The sequence below is a fragment of the Anabrus simplex genome, chromosome 11, assembly GCF_040414725.1.
Source record: "Anabrus simplex isolate iqAnaSimp1 chromosome 11, ASM4041472v1, whole genome shotgun sequence".
NCBI lineage: Eukaryota > Metazoa > Arthropoda > Insecta > Orthoptera > Tettigoniidae > Anabrus > Anabrus simplex.
The window spans coordinates 74,353,125-74,373,164 of record NC_090275.1 but is presented as its reverse complement, the minus strand read 5'-3'; the positions used below and the strand labels follow the sequence as shown (position 1 = coordinate 74,373,164).

The 20,040-nt window shown below is 39.2% G+C and overlaps 1 protein-coding gene and 1 long non-coding RNA gene across 2 annotated transcripts in view; both read right to left on the bottom strand.

The window, feature by feature from the left end:
- Positions 1–12,735, bottom strand: part of LOC136883195 (uncharacterized) — a 112,968-nt gene extending 100,233 nt beyond the window's left edge. Inside the window, exons 1-2 of the mRNA XM_067155387.2 lie at positions 12,627–12,735; positions 11,445–11,537 (exon numbers count right to left, since the gene is read on the bottom strand). Coding sequence (XP_067011488.2) covers positions 11,445–11,516 — 72 coding nt within the window. The 5' untranslated portion in view covers positions 11,517–11,537; positions 12,627–12,735. The remainder of the gene's footprint in view (positions 1–11,444; positions 11,538–12,626) is intronic.
- On the bottom strand, positions 1,593–3,228 carry LOC137502701 (uncharacterized). Its single transcript, XR_011018833.1, has 3 exons — positions 3,180–3,228; positions 1,749–1,847; positions 1,593–1,647 (listed from the first exon to the last, which is right to left on the bottom strand). It is a non-coding gene; the product is annotated as an uncharacterized lncRNA (long non-coding RNA).
- Positions 12,736–20,040: the final 7,305 nt, after the last annotated feature.

Here is a 20,040-nt window from a genome sequence, read left to right as displayed (position 1 = left end):
GCCAGATGGCATCAACTTGAAATGTCTACACACGGTAACTGAGGCCATACGATTATTATTATTATTATTATTATTATTATTATTATTATTATTATTATTATTATTATTATTATTATTATTATTATGGTAAAGACGAATTACTTTGCAATGCTATCTGTCTTAATGGTAATGTACTATGTACCTGTACTAATGTTGGCTACTGAGTGCATGATTCGAAGCAGTGTATCGATTCATTCAAGTGTCCGAGTGAATCGATTCACAGGAACGGCAAGCTCACGGCACACAAATCATGCACAATCACGGCTCAGTGAGCCACATGACACACACGGCTCCTTATCGGCATAATGGACACTGGCGGGGAGCCGAGCTTCCGTTGCAGCGAGACACAGTGAATCATGGCACACTGAAAGAATCGTGCATAGTCACGGATCAGTGAGACACAACACACACACACGGCTCATTATCGGTACACTGGACATTGGCGGGGAGCCAAACTTCCTCTGAAGCAATACATACAGAGTCATGGTACACTGGAAAAATCATATGCTACAATGGACTCTCGAGCTCAGCTCATTTGAAAATAATACCCACTCGCATTCACTGTCCTCTTCTTACAGGGAGTTTTAAATAATAGATGGATTTATTTGCAGTGTTAAAAAGATAGTCAGAACATAATTCCAAAGTACCTAGCTTGTAAGTAGGTAGGCAATTAGGTTATTCTAATTACCGTATTAGTTTAATCAATCAGTATTTTTATAACTAGTTGACGTTCGACAATTACTTAAACTCAGCTCTCTAGCCTCCACGCCTGTCTGAATGGCTCAAGACGGATGAGGCGCTGGCCTTCTGAACCCAACTTGGCAGGGCCGAGCTCAGTGCGATGGCATTTGAAGGTGCTCAGCCTCGTGTCAGTAGATTTACTGGCACATAAGAGCTCCTGCAGGACTAAATTCCAGCACGTTGACATCTCAAAAAAACCATAAAAGTTGTTAGTGGGACATAAAGCCAATAACATTATTATTTAGCCTACCCTATGACTATGAGTTATGCTCATGACCACTCGAAATTGTCTCAGTTTGTATGTCGCATCATTGCACAATGCTTCAATAATCAAATCACCAGGTTACCGGTATACGTGGACAGTGAGTATGTAAGTAGACTGATGCAATAGCTTAAATAAATTATGTTTAATCAGAAAACCAGTGGGCTACTGTCCATCTCGCATAGCCTATACAAAATATGACGATTTAAAAAAAGCCTCTGCCGATAGAAAAAGACATTTTCAAAGATGACCCAGTTAGTTGGCCGACTCGACAATCTTCTTCTCAGTGTGTTTCACTTCATTTCTCCACATCTCTGCTGTCACCTGTAGAATATATTGAAGTATCACAACCTGACAAGTATATTATAAACTCCACTTGCCTATATCCAATAAATAACATTTCCACTTGGCCTACCTGATCAAGAGATTCTTTCCACACAGCTGTAGCTCTGTCCAATCCATGACCAGGTCTTGAAGCCACTGTTTTGTTATAATACTGTTTTGCCACAGACCATGTAAATTCGATGGCATTGAAAAATGAGTGGTATAGAGGAAATCGTAGGACAGTATGGCCTTCACTGTGCAGCATCTCGTCAACAATGTACCTGGTTTTAAAGAAACAGAGAAATATTATTATGCATACATGAAAGTCAACAACATGAATGTAAACAACATTATCTAAACTTATGTTTAGGTGCTTCTGTACCTCTTTAAGTGACTTCGATTCATATTACACAACCTTTGCAGCTCATCTTTTGTAGCATAATCTTGATTTCTCTTCAAGTTTGTAGCATCAAATCAGCACCTGTAAGAATTTTAAGTTTTAGTTTGAAGTTATTTCTTCTAAAAAAAAGTATTCCCTAAAAATATGAGATCCTCTTCAAGGATAGGCCTATTAATTGATAAAAAATGTGATTTCTGTTGAATGATACAAAAAGATGTCTGATTTTAAGTGAAACCAACTACTGTGTAGCAAAGTCACCTGATGATGAAGTCAATGAATTACTACTTACACTACTTTATCCTAACATCTCTCATGAATGTATTTCCATTAGTAGGCCTATATCTGGATTAGAAGTCCACGATCACTTGCATTAAAGATATAAGTATAAACACCCATTTCAATACCTTAGAACAAATGTAATTGCTGCGAACACTGAACCTATATCAGGCAGTAAGAAATAAGAAGCTTGGAAGGTGTTCAACAGTCAGGTATCAAGCACCGATTCAGGTGGAGATTGTCGAATGCAGAATAAACATAATAAATAGGCCTGCAATACAAGTAATTTACTGATAAAAATATCCAGTAATATTATATGAAAATACACTGGGGAAGTTTTGATTGAAGTACCTCTCTAAGGTTAATCATTGGCCTAAAGTGAATACCTGCAAGTCTTTTTAATAACCAAGAGATCCCTTGACAGTGGAGAAGTCAAAATCAAAAACCACGTACAGAACCCAATGAGCGGTAAGTTATAATGCCACTACCGATCTCGTGCCAGTCAATTTCAATCAATCGGGCACCACTGACCTGCACTTAGATCAGTCGCCCAGGTGGAAGATGTAGTTTCAGGGATAGGCCTAGTATTTTCTTCAATAATTGCAAAGAATTTGGAAATTTATTGAACATCTCCCTTGGTAAATTACTCCAATCCCCAACTCCCTTCTTAAAAAAAAACAAAAACAAATATTTGCCCCACTTTTCATCCTCAACTTTATAATTGTACTATGATCTTACCTACTTTTAAAATACCACTGAAACGTATTCGTCTACCAATGTCATTCCACACCACCTCTCCACCGACAGCTCGGAACACACCACTTAGTCCAGCCACTCGTCTCCTTTCACCCAAGTCTTCCCAGCCCAAACTCGACAAAATTTTTGTAACGCTACTCTTTTGTCAGAAATCACCCACAACAAATCGTGCTTCTTTCTTTTGAACTTTTCCAGTTCTCAAATCAAGTAATCCTAGTGAGGGTCTCATACACAGGAACTGTACTCAAGTTGGGGTTTTATCAGAGACTTACGTGCCCTCCCCCTTTACATCCGTACTACAAACCCTAAATACCCTCATAACTATGAAAAGAGAGATCACCTCACTATAATAAAATGAAGTAAAATAAAGTAAGAACATACCAGGTACAAAGCCATCTTTCTTTCCAGCATGAACAATAACCAGTCTTCCTCCTTAAGACACAGGTCGACGAATTACTCCTTGAACATCATGTCCAGATTTGTGTGGTTTATTCCAGGAGTATGTGGGCGACCCTGAAAGAGAAATGCACATTTGAAACCAAAGACACCTGATGAAGATAAATTATTCTAAGATTTTTAAATAAAATATAACATATATATTCACCACTACCCTGTAAGAATACACACACAGAAATATATTACATACACATACACCGTACGTCAACAGGAATACACAAAGGTTAAGTCTACAAACCGTATCGAAGTCGACACAAGACATGGTATAGGCCTACATGATTAGGTTAGGTTAGGTTCAGAATGAAATACTGCTCCATTTGAACTGATTGTCATTATGTCAGAAACTTATCATAGAAACAAGATAAAAACGAACACTTACCCCAGTTAATAATGAAACTCTTGCCATTAGCTTCGTATCACTGCGACTGATACCTTCTTCGTCGTAGTTCGTGTTTCAATTGCTCGTAGCAATGTACAAGCATTTCTTGACCTGATGTTTGTAAAGGACGTAACCTTGCTTTCCTTTTCGGAGGAGTTCTTGCAGATTTTTCTTCCTTCTTCCTTCTTAGACATCCCAATCGAATTTTGTTCGTATAAGTATGGGACGAAATAGGAACGTAATTAATAAAATGTTGTGCTCATCATTTCACACAAACTATGTTATTAAATGCATTATCCGAACATGCCACAATTCTACTTACCTGGTATTAGCCAAATAGATTTACAATCCCACAGAAAAAGAAAATATTCTTTAAACATTCTCGCAAATGTATCATTAGTGACTTTAATACCAATGCGGTGGCAACACGCAATTCACGCTAGAACAGTGATTGAACGTTGCCAACGTGCCAGATTAACGGTAAATGTAAGACGTCGTATCGGCAAGTAGGGTCCCTAAACTGTATGGTTACCGACACTGAAAAAGACCCAACAGCAAGAAAAGTTACTATAAATCAATACTTTAATATTACAGGGGAGAAAGGGTAAGGTTGCACCCTTAGGGTACGTCCTTATACGGGGACGACTATACGTCCCATGGTGTTCCCTGCGTGATGGTACTAATTACAAGTAGTCACATGGTTCTAATTGGATCATCCCTTGGTCACCCCTTTTATTCGCCTCTTACGACAGGCAGAGGATACCATAGGTGTATTCTTCCTCTGTGTCCCCCACCCACAGGGGGTTTTGTGTTTGGTCCATGAGAGGTATTTTATTTCCCTCAAGTCCACCGGCAAGCTGGTTAGGACCCCCCTATCCACCACCTGGGACACGCCACGTGGCAATATCACCTCTCCCCCTGCTACGCCAGCGTAGTAGGTTCGTGGGGGAAAGAGGGAGACCTAGAACAACGTGGATCGATTCAACAAAGAGGAGTGCAAGAAGAAGAAACCTGGATTGGGATAAAATGATGAAAGAGGTAGGTTATTATTATTAGCGTATGGTAACGTACACAAAACAATACAAAGATTAAATATAAATGAACAGTAAGCACAAACCATTATATACATTATAAGATATACACATAACATTGAAAACAATCATGCAAGCAAAAGGGTTCAAAGATTTAGATCCAAATTCTCTAGCCATTGTATGGCCTCAGCAGAAGCCACCACAAAGTCCTGGCTAGATCCAGCGAATGCCCTTCCAATGCATTCGGTGACGATATGGTCGATAGTCTGTTTAACTGCCCCACAGTCACAGGCTGGGGAAGATCTCATACCCCATTTAAACATCATTGAACCACATCTCCCGTGGTTAGTACGGACTCTGTTGAGGGCTACCCATGTCTTGCGGGGTAAATCAAAGCCAGCTGGAAGATTCTTATAATTGAACAATGCCCGCCATTGAGTCGGAGCTACACTGTTCCACTCTTGTTGCCAATCTGCTTTTGGATTAAAATCCCTTCTAACAAGTTCCTGTGCTGTTTGAATAGGAGATTCAGATTCAGCCGCCTCAAATCAAGAGGTAGGTGGAGGAGTGCCATAAATGCCCCAACCCAGCAGGAGCTGGATAAGGGGAAAGGAGGAGGAGTAAGGCTGCCAATTTTTGATGTAAGAAATAAGGGACATTCACCTAAAATACAGGATTTTCCACAAAAATAAGGGACAGTTTATAAATACTAGAAAATCAAACGTTAGGTGAATAAATATTAAGAGCTTAGATTGAAGACCTCTTCTAGGGAAGGAAAACAAGGCAGAAAAATAGCAGGAACATATTACACAATTGTATCGAAAGAAAGAAGCAGATGATACATTTCTAGAACAAAAAGAGGCTGTTGATGCTGATGAAATGCGAGACCCAATTTTGAGGTCACAATTCGAGAGAGCTTTGGGAGACCCAACTAGGAACAAGGCACCTGGAATTGATGATATACAAAGACTTATAACAATAAAAATCTTCCACCTTTTTGATACTTATAATTGTATTTTAGCAAATTAATTAATTACACCCAGTACATGCTTCATTCTTTTTTTAAACATCTTCAGCTGTTTATATAGCTTAGGTGATTCACTAGGTGTTTATCTTTAAGTACATTATAATCAGGTACCTTGTTCTTCTTAAATATTATGTAAATATGAATTGAATTAAAATGAATTAACACAATGAGGTGGTTAAATGGGTTAGTGAAATGAGATGGAATGGATATACTTATAGTTAGCCTATTTTAAAAACTATTTCTATTCATTTGAACAGTTGTTGTTTCCAGCACTTTTTCACTAAAATATTTCGCTTGCCTTCAAGTAAGAAGTTTTTAAAAAAATGTATGACTTTCCTTTGACACTCTTCTGAATATTGTTAACAGTTCACTTCTTTCACTCCCTCCAAGGTGGCTGCAGTGTGTAAGATATATGATAAAGGAGAAATGCCATGATTCTCAGATAGTCTGTCCAACATAAATTTTTACGTATTTATTCTTACAGAATTGGTATTCTATACAAATGTATAGAAAATAAAAAATTGAAAAACTATCTGGAATTACAATCTCTTCACAAAGGACATGAGAACTTTGACATTAGTTTCATTTATAAATCACTCCACACTCATCAATTGTTCTTAATTATTGGGAAAAGTGAAAATTTATGTTCCTCCTAGGTACACGAGATTAAATCAGTCTTTTGCAACAAAGTGGCACAGAACAAACTATGCTTTCCATAGTCCATTGTAAAAAATGATGAAAATGTAAATAAGTTGGATATATTTGACTGTTCACACTTTCACCTTATGAAATATTCTACAAAATTAAATGTATATTGGGAAGGTCAAGATGGCGGCTGGAGGAGACACGCGCAAGCTTAGTGCTGCTGCAGTTTGTGTTGTTTGTGTGGTAATAATCAGAGTTGTTGCGCTTTACGGTTCTCTGCACGGGTCTATTCGAGTTAAAGAATCGGTGTGTGCAAGTGAAAAAGTGAGTTCTCCTTTTGCATGGCTTCTAGCAGAGAGATACTACTACATTCCGGCGTTCTCTCTGACTGGATGCGCCATTTTCCAGACTTACAGGCGCCTCCCTACTAGCTCTGAGCCGAACAAGCCTAGGCCTGGTCGCTCAGCAATTAGGGGCTTGTTTTGCCTCCTACTACTGGCTGGAGATGTCCACTTAAACCCCGGTCCCACCACTTGTGAAATGAAAACAGACATAAACATCTATTGTCAGAATGGGCAAAGCCTAAACAATAAGTTGTCTGATTGTGAACTATCCCTGCCAGACTTAAGAGAAGTTGACGTGATTGGACTTACTGAAACATGGCTCTCTTGGGCTAGTGACAGTGAACTACCGCTCAGTGCTAATTACAGCATATTCCGTCGTGATCGCACTACTCTAGGTGGTGGAGTGTTGCTAGCAGTGAACAGTGCTTTACCATGTAAACGAAGGACAGATCTCGAACGGAACTGTGAGTTAGTGTGGGTGGAGCTACTCTTTCCTCGACGCCCTGTACTTGTGGGATGTTACTACAGACCACCAAACAGCCAATTCAGTGACCTTGAGCAGTGCCTGGACTCAGTCATTGCAGCTCTCCCTCATGGTGAAGTAATTTTAATGGGCGACTTTAACTTGTCTATAAAGTGGTCTTCTCCAACTACCGGACTGTCAGCTAACAACTGTGACACATACTTTATAGACAGTTTTATTAATGGCCTCGGACTGAAACAGTTTAATATGTACCCAACCCGTGGACCCAACACCCTGGACTTCATACTCTCCTCATTAGAACTTAAAACAATAACCCCAGGCAGAAACCTTTTCCTGTGCGACCACCAGTCCCTCGATGCTACATTCCTCCTTCCACACCCCTCCTCAAAGCCTCACAGCAGGACATCCTACCGCCCTACCTACATCTGGCGCCGTGCCGACTGGCCTGCAATGTGTCGTGCCCTGGAATGCCTTCCCTGGAGTCTGCTCGAAATAGCTGATATCGAATCGGCTCTTGACCTGCTGTACGACTGGCTCCAAGCTGCAATTAAAGACTTCGTACCTGCACAACGGGATACTACTAGCAAACATCAACACTGGATATCACAAGAGACCAGACTGATATTATTTAATAAGAAGAGAGCTTGGCGCCTGTGGAAAGACTTCCCTAACCCACACACTCACAATACCTTCGTTAAAATCCGCCGCAACGCGAGGTTTATGGTCAGAAGAGACTACAAAACACACGTAGACACTGTCACTGAAAACGTCCGCAGCAATCCCAAGCGCTACTGGAGTCTCATCAACACACGGAGAAGGACGGAGCGGATTCCTGTCAGCGTGAACCACAACGATACAACAGCAGATGGCGCCGATCGCAATGAACTGTTCAACAGGTATTTCTTTTCCAACTTCTCCCCTCCCTTACAAAACCAACCGCTCCCTCCCGTTGGTACAGCTTCAAACAGAACCCAATCAAGCATAACTACCACACCAAGTAAAGTTCACAACTTTCTTCAAACTCTTTGTACCAACAAAGCTACCGGTGCCGACACTATAGGTCCTCTTTTCCTAAAAAATACTGCTAGCACTCTTTGCGTCCCTCTCTCTAAATTATTTAACAGATGTTTTGCCGCGGGCTATTTTCCTATTACCTGGAAACAGGCAAATATTGTTCCACTTCTCAAATCAGGCAACAAATTTAATGTTTCATCTTACCGACCAATCTCTATTCTCCCCACACTATCCTTTATCTTTGAAAAAATTATACACCAGCGTCTCCTCGCATTCACTTTGCCGTATATCTCAACCAAGCAGCATGGTTTTCTACCAGGTGGCTCTTGTCTAACAAACCTGGCCACTCTGCATAGCTTTGCATCACACGCCATTGCAGCTAAATCACAGCTGGATATCTGCTACGTAGACATTTCGAAAGCTTTCGATTCTGTTGACCATACTCTGCTGCTCCATAAACTCTCCGAACGATTTAATATACATGGCAGTCTACTGACCCTTCTTGCTGGCTTCCTACATAACCGTTGGCAGAGAGTGGTAATATCAGGCACTTCATCCTCATGGTTACCAGTCACCTCCGGTGTCCCACAAGGCAGTACTCTTGGCCCCTTGCTGTTTTTTTTGTTTATGGACGATCTGCCGTCCGAACTCAACGAAACAGCGAATACCCTACTCTTTGCTAACGACTGCAAGATATTTAGGGAGATCAGGAATCCAGCAGATGCAGCTCTGCTACAGTCATCGCTTAATGCCCTCTCGAACTGGTGCCGTACTTGGAAACTTATCCCCAATCCACAAAAATGCAGCCACATGACCATAACACTGCGTAAATCTCCTCTACCGACATCATATTACCTACTCGACAAGCCCATCACCGTGGTTACGCAACAGCGTGACCTAGGTGTAATATTCGATACAAAGTTACAATTTAAGACCCATATAGAAACATATACAACCAAGGCTATGAAATTACTAGGCATTCTCTATCGCTTCACAGAAATTTCTGACCCCGTTGCTCTTCGCCACTTCTTCCTCACGATCGTTCAACCTCTCTTAAACTACTGCTCTCCGATTTGGTCAACAGCCGCCCCCTCCGATATCAAGCAGTTAGACAGAGCAGTGTCCTTCTTTGCTGCAATTGTAAGGAACAGAAACCCCAAGCTCAGAAATCTGTCTACGCAGCAGATATTAATGGCAATTAATGTGTCACCGCTGCACATCAGGCGACAGGTAGCTGACCTGAGTTTCCTCCACGAGATCTTAAATGGACATTACCGCTCGGAACATCTTGTTTCTCTCTTCTCTCTCCGCGTTCCTTCCCGCTCCACCAGAACCAAAGACCTTCTCCACATTCCCCACACTCAGCACTCAATACTTCAACGATCTTTCCTAATCCGCCTCCCAACACTCTTTAACAATATTAATAGGAGACAAGAGCTTGATATAGCATCAAATAAAAGTGTATTCGAGAGGTGTGTAAATAGTATCTTAAAGATAAGTTGATGTGAAGGGATTATACCGCCATCTTGACCCACGACGACTTGGCTATGAACATGGACATTCTCATGGTTTTCGATTTGGACAGTTATTAGTAGGATGTGTACCTGATCTTGTTATATTTTGTTATGTTTGTTATATTTTATTATGAAAGTTTGCGTTTGTTAAATAGTCTGTTGACAGTGCAAGTGAAATTTGCTCAGTGTAGCTGTATCTTGTGCTTCGTGAATAAATAAATAAATAAATAAATAAATAAATAAATAAATAAATAAATAAATATTATAAGTTGATATTTACATCACCAACTTCTTCTTTATGCAGTATCTAAAAATGTCTTAATTACAGTACAAATTAGCAACTCTGTAACATGGTTTTATGCCATCACTAAACTTTATTCTCATTAGCCAGACCTGACTAATCCAGACTGTCTTGTCACTAGCCAGACCTAACCAATCCGGACTAATGGTCTTATCACTAGCTGGACCTAACCAATCCAGACTAATGGTCTTGTAACTACCCTGACCTAAGTTCCTAAGTTGGCAGCCTTGTGTAGCGCACTATGATGTCATGTGAGCCGCAGAGCTGCACCATGTTGGTTTTTGAACCTGTTTTCCAAACCAGTTAGCAAAGTTTTACTCTCATAATGCCTTCATAATGACTCAAATGATTACTGTTAATGACAGATTACATTCTGGTTCAACAGAAACCACTGTCAGTAACAGGGTTATGTTATAATAATAATAATAATAATAATAATAATAATAATAATAATAACAATAATAATAATAATAATAATAATAATAATAATAATTGCATGGCCTCAGCTACCGTGTGCAGACATTTCGATTTGACGCCATCTGGCTGTCTGCTCTTCAATTTCGACGTTCCGTTTTACTCTAGGCCCACTAGATGGCAGACAGAGTAAACCGGATCTCTCTTGGGCGTCTATTGCTGAGATTTAATGAATTTTGTCGGGTAAACACCAAATGTGTCACCAGAGATCTTTTACATGCCGACATCGTACGACATGGAGTATCGAATGGACTTTTTTCCACCCTTCAAAAATCCGACTACCTCTGCCGGGTTTGAACCCGCTATCTTGGGATCCGGAGGCCGACACTCTACCACGGATCCACAGAGGCAGCTAGGGTTATGTTAAGAGTTTGGTTAGGAACAACCTATGGCTCTCATAGGGAGTATCGCCACTTGTTGGCAGCCCTAACAGTGCTCCATGCTGTGAAGAGCCTATGTGAAGGAGTAGAGGCAATATGGTATGTTGATGCACTAATTGCTATGAACTTGAAACTCATGGAGACCAGTCCTTCATTACTTTTTGCATGTATAGAGAGAGCTTTAAGAATTTACACTGTCTGTACAGATACATTCAAATATAAAATGAGAAGTATTTATTTTCTTGGTCCATCCTCATATTGATGTCTTTCCATGCTTCTACTGATTTTTTCACATTTTTGTAATCCTGATGACTTGTATCAATAAAAGAAAAATACTTTCCACTACTTCAATAAGCTTTTCTTTATCTACCACACGCACGCCATGACATTACAACTGTCTTTAAACACAGGCTGAGATGGCTGCCTGCAGACCATTGAGTCAGGCTGGTGTCTGTCTGGCAAGGATGATTCCATGAGTATCACAGACGCATGCTCTTCTAACGATAGTGGACTATGTTCTATCTGACTGAGCTTTTATGGATGCAAAGTAATACACTGTCCGCTATTTATTTTAAAAATTCACCCAAGTTCTTTTACCTCAAGTTGAGTCTCTTCATCACCTGGAAGCCAAGGAGGTTCACACTTGATGAAGTTAACTTCTTCCTCCATAACTGTTGAAAGGGTCTGCACCTTGTTAAAAATAATATTACATGTAAACTTAGTAAAATAATAATGAAAATCAGAAAAAATAAAAGATATTTACAACCATACAAATCTGGGATTTATTTGTTAGTAGCTGTTGAACCAGTGTTAGTTTTAGTACATTTGTAGAAAACATATCCTCCTATACCTTGAAAGGGCACAAACTGATTACAACCTTTTTTTTTTTTTTTTTTTTTTTTTTTTTAAGTTCCTTAAATGATTGAATCTTTCTTAAAGACTGAACATAAACATACATACTTCCTTCTATTGGGTGTATTTTCACAGTCTCATTCTCCATTTCTGGGTGTGCATCTGATTTTCATAAGTGAATCAAAGGTTGGAAAACGGTGGATGTTTCTTTTTTTATGATAATGTAAGCACTAAGATCCCATTCCAAAAGCAACATAATTCCAAAGATAAATCAAAAAACTTCATTGTTTGTCTGTATTGAACCAAGATTACAACATTTATTATAATTTGGGTCCACCTTATTCAATACATAAAAATTGTTGTTTAGATGTAATTACAACATATATTTCAATCAGAACTAGTTTCAACGCCCTTCTGCGTCATCATCAGCTGATATAAGTTCGTGGAAAAATCGACAATCATATAAGTTTATTCACTTCAAATTGATCACAATTTAAAACCATATTAACAAACTGAAACTGCGTTAAAATTTTACTATATTTTCTACAAGTCCAAGACTTGCGAGTCTTAAGCCATAAACTGATAAAATCATATGCAAACCAGTTTGCTCACTTATGAAATAACATGGATTTAAAAGAACAACTTCAAAAGAACTAGTCTTAAAGTAACTTTGTGCTCAATTTATCACACTTGTTAAAACTTGACGTAGAATCGTAGAAGAAATGAATCAGTAAAAACTACAGTGTTCCTTTAATGGAGCAATCCTAGTGAGGTGGAAACGAGCCATAAGTCCTTTTAGATGTTATTAAGGACAACGTTCCCAGTTCAATGCAGACCTGTAATAATAGAATGTAATAACTATCACTTAACTGAAGAGGCAAGATATAAAATTACGTCTTATAACGTAACCGTTTTTACGTGACTCACCTCAAAAGATCGCCGTCCATGCGAAGCGCAATGAAGCACAGCAACCAGTGTTGTGATACTAATCTGTTGAAGTTCAACAGTTTGCTGTTCCTCAGTTCCGCCTACCACTTTCCCCTACTTCCCCTCTTCAGTCCCGTCCAACCTTGGCATAAAGCGCCTATTTAGTTTCGGCTGTACAGTTGCTTTTAAATTAATATAACCGTACCTTGAATAAAAATTGCATAGTTAAACAAGCATAGTTCTTTTAGTTACATTATGTGCAGGTTAGATTCACACCTCTGTCTTTTCCCGTTTACCGTAGAATTTCCTGGTTTTTGAAGTTCCCAAATGATCTCTGGAAAGGTCATCTCGTGCAATCGACCAACAGTAATCGGCCATCATATTCACATCCCAACGTCCCTGATAGCGTCGTTCTACATCTTTGAGATCCTGGTGAAACTTTTCATCTTGTTCTTCATTGACAGCTCCTAAATTTGGAGGGAAATAATCCAGATGTGAAGCTAAGAAATGAAGCTTAAGGCTCATGTTAGAACTGAGTTCCTTAAACTTTACCAACATTTTCCTTACAATTTCTTTGTACTGAGGGTCCTTAATGTTGCCAAGGAATTTAGTCACTACATCTCTGAATGCGTTCCATGCCTCTTTCTTAATTTTGGTCATTGTGTCCGTGAAATTTTTTTCCTTCATCAGTTTACGAATCTGTGGTCCATCAAATATGCCTTCTTTGATTTTTGCATCTGATAATGAGGGAAATTTAGTGGATAAATAGTGGAAGCATAGGCTACTTTTATCTAATGCCTTGACATACTGTTTCATCAATCCTAATTTGTGCAAGGGTGGAAGTAGAATTGTTTTACGGTCAATAAGACTTACATTCAAGACATTTTTGGATCCTGGTTGTAGTTGTTTCCTTTCTGGCCAATTCACTGTATCCCATGCCCTGCTATCCCATTCGCATAGGAAATAGGAAAATTTTGTATAGCCTTTTTGTTGTCCCAGCAACAATCCACTGATCTTCAATCATCATCATCATCATCATCATCATCATCATCATCATCATCATCATCATCATTTCCCTTTATCCAGATGTAGCCGGGTAGGGGCAAATATGGTTCCTCTCCACTTTATTCGGTCTTTCCACCACTCCTCCTCCAACACTGTGTCCCAGTCCAGGTTTCTTTCTATAATGCTGCGTTGGATGGTATCCTTCCATCTCAATCGTGGTTGTCCACGGCCTCTCCTTCCTTGGATTTGCATTTCCATCACCACTTTTGGCGTTCTTTCGTCGCTCATTCGCTTTATGTGCCCAAACCATCTTAGTCGGCTCTTCTCTATTCTGTCATTCAATTTTTCCACTCCAATTTCTTCCCAGATTTTCTCATTCCTTATTTTGTCTCTTCTACTCTTCTGTATCATACTCCTCAAGAACTTCATTTCGGCTGCCTGTATTCGACTCTCATCCTTCTTTGTCACTGTCCAAATTTCTGCTCCGTAAGTTGTTATGGGTACGAAATACATCTTGTACATAGTATCCTTTGCTTCCGTTGGCACATCTTTGTCCCATAACATGTTTCTTACACTATGATAGAAACAACTTCCAGCTTGAATCCTTTTACTAATCTCAGCATCCAGTCGAGCATTCTCCATTAATTCACTCCCCAGGTATTTAAACGTTTCCACTACTTCCAGGGGCTTGTCTGCAAGTCTAATCTGACCTTTCCCTTCTTCCTCCCCTCTAGTCATAGAGTTTTACTCTTTTCTACACTTATTTTCAATCCACATTCTTCGATCTTCCCATTCACCACAATCAACTGTTCTTGAACCTTCCTGTCGTCTTCTCCCCAAATCACAATATCATCTGCAAATAACATCATGTTCATTTCTCTTCCTCCATATGCTGCTTTTGCTGTTCTCATGATGTCATCCATTACTATTGTAAACAGGATTGGTGATAGAACACTTCCCTGTCTCAGCCCACTAGTTATTCTGAACCAACTTGTGTTTGCACGCAACTACAACATTCCTTATTCAATGCCATGATCATTTTTATTAATCCCTGTCCAATTCCTTTTTGCACCAAACTGTCCCAAACTTTCGTCCTGGGGACACTGTCATATGCCTTTTCAATGTCAATGAATGTCATCACCATATCATTCCCATACTCCCAATGCTTTTCCATTAGTTGTCTCATAATGAAAATGGGATCTATTGTTGACCTTCCACTTCTGAAACCAAACTGATTTTCCTGTATCTTATTCTCAACCCTCAACCTTATTCTACTTTCCAGTATCCTTTCCATTATCTTAGCAACATGGGATATTAGAGTAATTCCCCTATTGATCTTCAAAATCACCGCAAATTTGCCACCCATGCTCGTGATATTTAATTTTTCCAGCACCAACTTTAAGGTCTCGTATGTATCAGACATTTTTGTGGAGTGTGCAAGTAGTACGGATGCCAGAAAATTTTGATTATGGAGCAAAACAGTCTTTAAACTTCTTTTGGAAGAGTCAATAAAAACACGCCAGTTACTAGGATTATACTCTTTCTCTCCCAATTGACATAGAATGTTTGAAACATCCGTACAAAATACAAGTTCATCTTCATGAGTATAATACTCTCGGACTGTTACCTTTGCAAGGAAACTACTTTATCAGTCCATCATAAACATTGCATAAGGGCTGGGGCTTTTAACACGTCTGTTTATTCAAGTGGTCTAAGATGAAAGACAAACACTCAACTGTCTTATCTTCAATTCTACATACCTCGCGGTCTATTGCGCATCTGGGGGAGTTTGTTATGAATTTACCAGGAAATCCCCAACTACAAAATGAAAATTTAGACAGCAATACACCTATAATAAAATGCAAACAATAACAAATCAAATCACATAATTGTATTCTAAAAGAAAGTTGCGCGAGAACATCTCTCAACATTACATCTTACGAATTCATGCAGATACTGAAACACTGAATTGCGTCAAAACTAGACGTGTTAGGAAAAAAATAGCATCATTTTCGGAATCAGGGCAGCGATTTCCATAAGAATTACATATTTTCCATTTTACCACAAAATCATGTTGGCTAGTGTAATTTTAAGAAAGCAATTTTTTTGAAATTGTACATTCTTTTGAAAAATTGCAAATGGGTGGAAATGAGGGGTAGGCATGCTGATGAAGCTGTTAGTATTTTTTATGATAAAATTTACTCTATATTTGATGAATGTATTCCCAAAGTAAAAATCTTATAAATGTAAGTATCCTATATGGTTTACAACAGGAATTTAATGTTAAAAACAAATTCAGGAAGATAAAATACCTACTGGAATACAATACAACACAACACAGTAAATCAAATAGGATATAGAGATTGCATTTAGCATGTACATTAATCAGACTGAAAGTGAAATAAATGAGCTCAGATTTTTCTGGAGGACATAACCAACTTGTTCAACCTTTGCCTCACCACAAGCTATTTCCTGTGGAATGACCCCTTCTACGAGCAAATCGACGGTATCACCGTGGGCAGTACTCTGAGTCTGGTGATGGCAAATTTCTTTATGGAAAAGTTTGAACAAACATCACTGAAAACTAAGGTGTGGCTTCACTTTGTAGATGACACCTTTGTGATCTGGAACCATGGACAGGAACAACTAAAGCTGTTTCTACAACATCTGAATAGTATTAACACCAATATTCAGTTCACTATGGAGACAGAAAATGAAGGAAAACTCCCTTTCCTCGATGTTCTGGTAATGAAGATGGGCCATTTAAACTTGGGACACACACTGTACCACAAGCCGATCCACGACCGCTATCTTCAGAAGTCGTCTAACCACCACCCTCGACACAAATATGGAGTGATTAACACGCTAGCCAATCGTGTAAGGAGAATTTGTCGACCTCAGCACCTAAACGGGGAGCTCAGCCACCTCAATATGGCCCTATTCACTAACAGGTACAGCCATAAAGATATCAAGTGACCACTCCAACCTAGACGTCCCACAACCAGGGAGAAAGAAGAGGAGCGGCTGGCAGCTAAAGCCTTTCTGCCGTATATTGGAAAGACAACTGAGAATAGGGAGGCTAGTGAAGTCCCACAGGGTAAAAACCATAAATAGGCCAATGAACAAAATCCAGGAACAACTAAGGTCTACTAAAGACAAGTGCCATCCTTTCTCCACAGCAGGTGTCTACAAGATCCCGTGTAGCTGCAGCGAGGTACACATAGGCACTACCAAACGCAGCATCGCTACACGACTGAAGGAGCATAACAGACATATCTGGATGGGACAAGCAGAAGATCATCAGTCGCTGAACACTAGCAAGCCATGACATACAGTACAGCGACACCAAAGTACTGTCAAGTAGTGTATCGTATCACGCCTGGCTACAAAGGGAAGCCATTGAAATCCTGAAGTAGACCAACAACTTCAACCATAAGGAGGAATCTGAATGGGTAAACAAAGTCTGGTTTCGCCCTTAAAACCTTAAATCTTGGAGGACACGACAGCCGCAGCAGACCAGAAAAAAGCAACGGATGATCAGTTAGTTGCCTGTCTCCACCAAGGCAGGTCGACATATATCGGGCTCCTCAATGCTTTAACTGTTAATGCTTTAACCCCTCCAGCAAGGCAGAGCAGCATGCCATAGCCTGCACTATATAATGAGGTGGAATCGCAAAACTACTCCATTCCACTGTGAGCTTCACTGCTAGAGAAGTCGATTGGAACCCTTGATAATGCCCAACGCAGTTTTCGGTGAAACATAGGGACCATAACATGCTCCTGGACCACGGCCTACAAGCCCGGAAAAACAATGACATGATCTGTAACGCCGGCCGTGAAAGCCTCAATTGCTATATGTCAGTATATTTGCATTCAATAAATAAATAAATAAATAAATAAATAAATAAATAAATAAATAAATAAATAAATAAACCAAGGAAAAATCTGTGCATGGCTGCCGACAGTGGGGTTTGAACCTACTATCTCTTGAATTCAACTCACAGCTGTGCGCCCCTAAACGCACGGGCCAACTCATTTGTTCTAAAATATTCTGAGGAAGGAAAAAATAAAAATAAATACACATATCTTATGCGAATGTAATATAGTTACAATTTAAATTCATGATCAGAAGATCTGTGTACCGAAGTCCTACCTAGCAGCAGACAGTGTTTTGTTGTTCGCAGTAAGTGCAGTAAGCTCGGCCTTCTCTGGTTAACAAATATCTGGGGTGAGCTGGGAGATGTACGCGCCTTTACATTCTCTCTGTGTACCTGGCTACAGTATTTTTTGCTGGCTTTCCCAAGTGAATTATTGTTTTCTATTATGAAAAAAGTGTGTTTTATGGCTATTTCACAAAAGATATGTCAACTTAATATTAAATAATGTTTCAAATAGGTGTCTTAACACAAGGTTACACTTTACTAGCAATGGAGCATGTTTAGGAAGGAGAAAATCATGCAGAATTGATGTGAAACGTTACCTTAAGTAGCAGAGATGAGAGATCCTTCTTTCTGCTTGCCAGAGACCCACCAACCTGCGCCTAGCAATACTTTTACTTAGGCCTATATTGAAAAATGAAATTGGAGATTATGTCAGTTTGGGAACTGCAACCATTTTCTGTTTCCTATTGACTAGAGCAGTTTGCTATAGTCTCTGAAACAGCTTGCATCATGTGTGACCACATTCTGTGAAAATAACAAAACCGCAAGTTTGAAAGTGTCATGGCATGTGCCGGATGTAACCATGATATAAAAATACCAAGTACAGGAGGAGGGATATTCACCAATCACACTGATATGCAACCATTTTGCTACTGAGAAACTGTTTATTTTTCAGTTCTCCCTATGGGCAGTTACAAAGCCCAGATGTAATTTCATCACATCTAATTTTTTTTTTTTTTTTTTTTAACTTTTTTTTGAAATTCATGAAAATGTCTAAATACTGAAATTTACACACACACACACACACACGCGCGCGCGCACACACACACACCAATTATACTAGGCTATTATTGTTACATTAAAACTGATAATTTAGACATAATGGAATCACTAAAATCATATAAAACAACTGAAATTAAAAATTATGAATAAAGCATAATTATGTTTTTCCTCGCTTAATATTGGAAGGACACAAGTCACAGCACGGTATCAAAACAGTGCAACATTTCGACCGAGAAATTTAACATCTGAATGGCTGTAAGTACTTTTCATTAATATATCAGCGGTAGAGTGTCAGCCCCCCACGATAGCAGGTTCAAACCTGGCAGACGCTGTCTGATTTTTGAAGGGCGGTAAAAAGTCCGTTCAGCACTCCATGTACGATGTCGGCATGTAAAAGATCTCTGGTGACACATTTGGTGTTTACCTGATAAAATTCATTAAATCTCAGCCATAGACGCCCAAGAAAGTTTCGGTTTGCTCTGTCTTCCATCTAGTAGGCCTAGAGTAAAACAGAACGTCAAAACTAACAAGCAGACAGCCAGATGGGATCAAATTGAAATGTCTGCACACGGTAGCTAAAGCCATACGATTATTGATATTAATAATGTTTTATAGTCAACTTTATACACTCAAATTTTATATTGCGGTGCTAAAACACGTTTAAAAAATAATATACCTAATTTGATGTTTTGAAGTTTCCGCTGTTATTTTTAATATTACATAAAACTAGATATGAGAGAGAAAATCTGAATACAGACTTGGATTCTACATCCCTCACTACCTACACAGTCATTTTAGGTATACTGTCTTATTAAATTATATGTATTTTTTTAATGATGAACTTTGCCAATTTTGATGATTTTTTAAATTTTATTTTCAAAATAACAAGAAAACCTGACACGATACAGAAAATCTGAACACAGGTGTGGATTCAAAGCACTTTAGTTAAGAAGATCAGTAATATTTTCCCTTGCAGCACAAATAAAATTTTGAAATGCATGTCAAGGTTATTAGCTTGATCAATGGTCTTGTCACTGGCCGATGTCCACCTCAGTAGCATAAAGGTTAGCGTTATTAGCTGCCATCGTCGGAGGCCCAGGTTCAATTCCTTGTACTGCCAGAGATTTATGAATGGCAGGAGAGCTTGTGTGAGGTTGAAATGGTACACGCAGCTCTCTTCCATGGAGGGGGGTGCTCTGAAAAGAGCTGCACCACCTTGGGATGAGGACAGGAGTTAAATTTACTAGCCAATGGTCTAACCAATAAAGACAAATGGTCTTGTCACTAACCACTCCTAAGTGGTGGCATGTTATTACGTTATGCAAGTTGCGCCATGCTAGATTGCTAACCTTTTACACTCCCATTAGTAATAATTTACCTAAAATGACTTATATTGCATCAAACATAATAGTTTAATGTAACCAGATGCTAAACACAGTAGAGAAATTAACAGTAAATTTAATAAT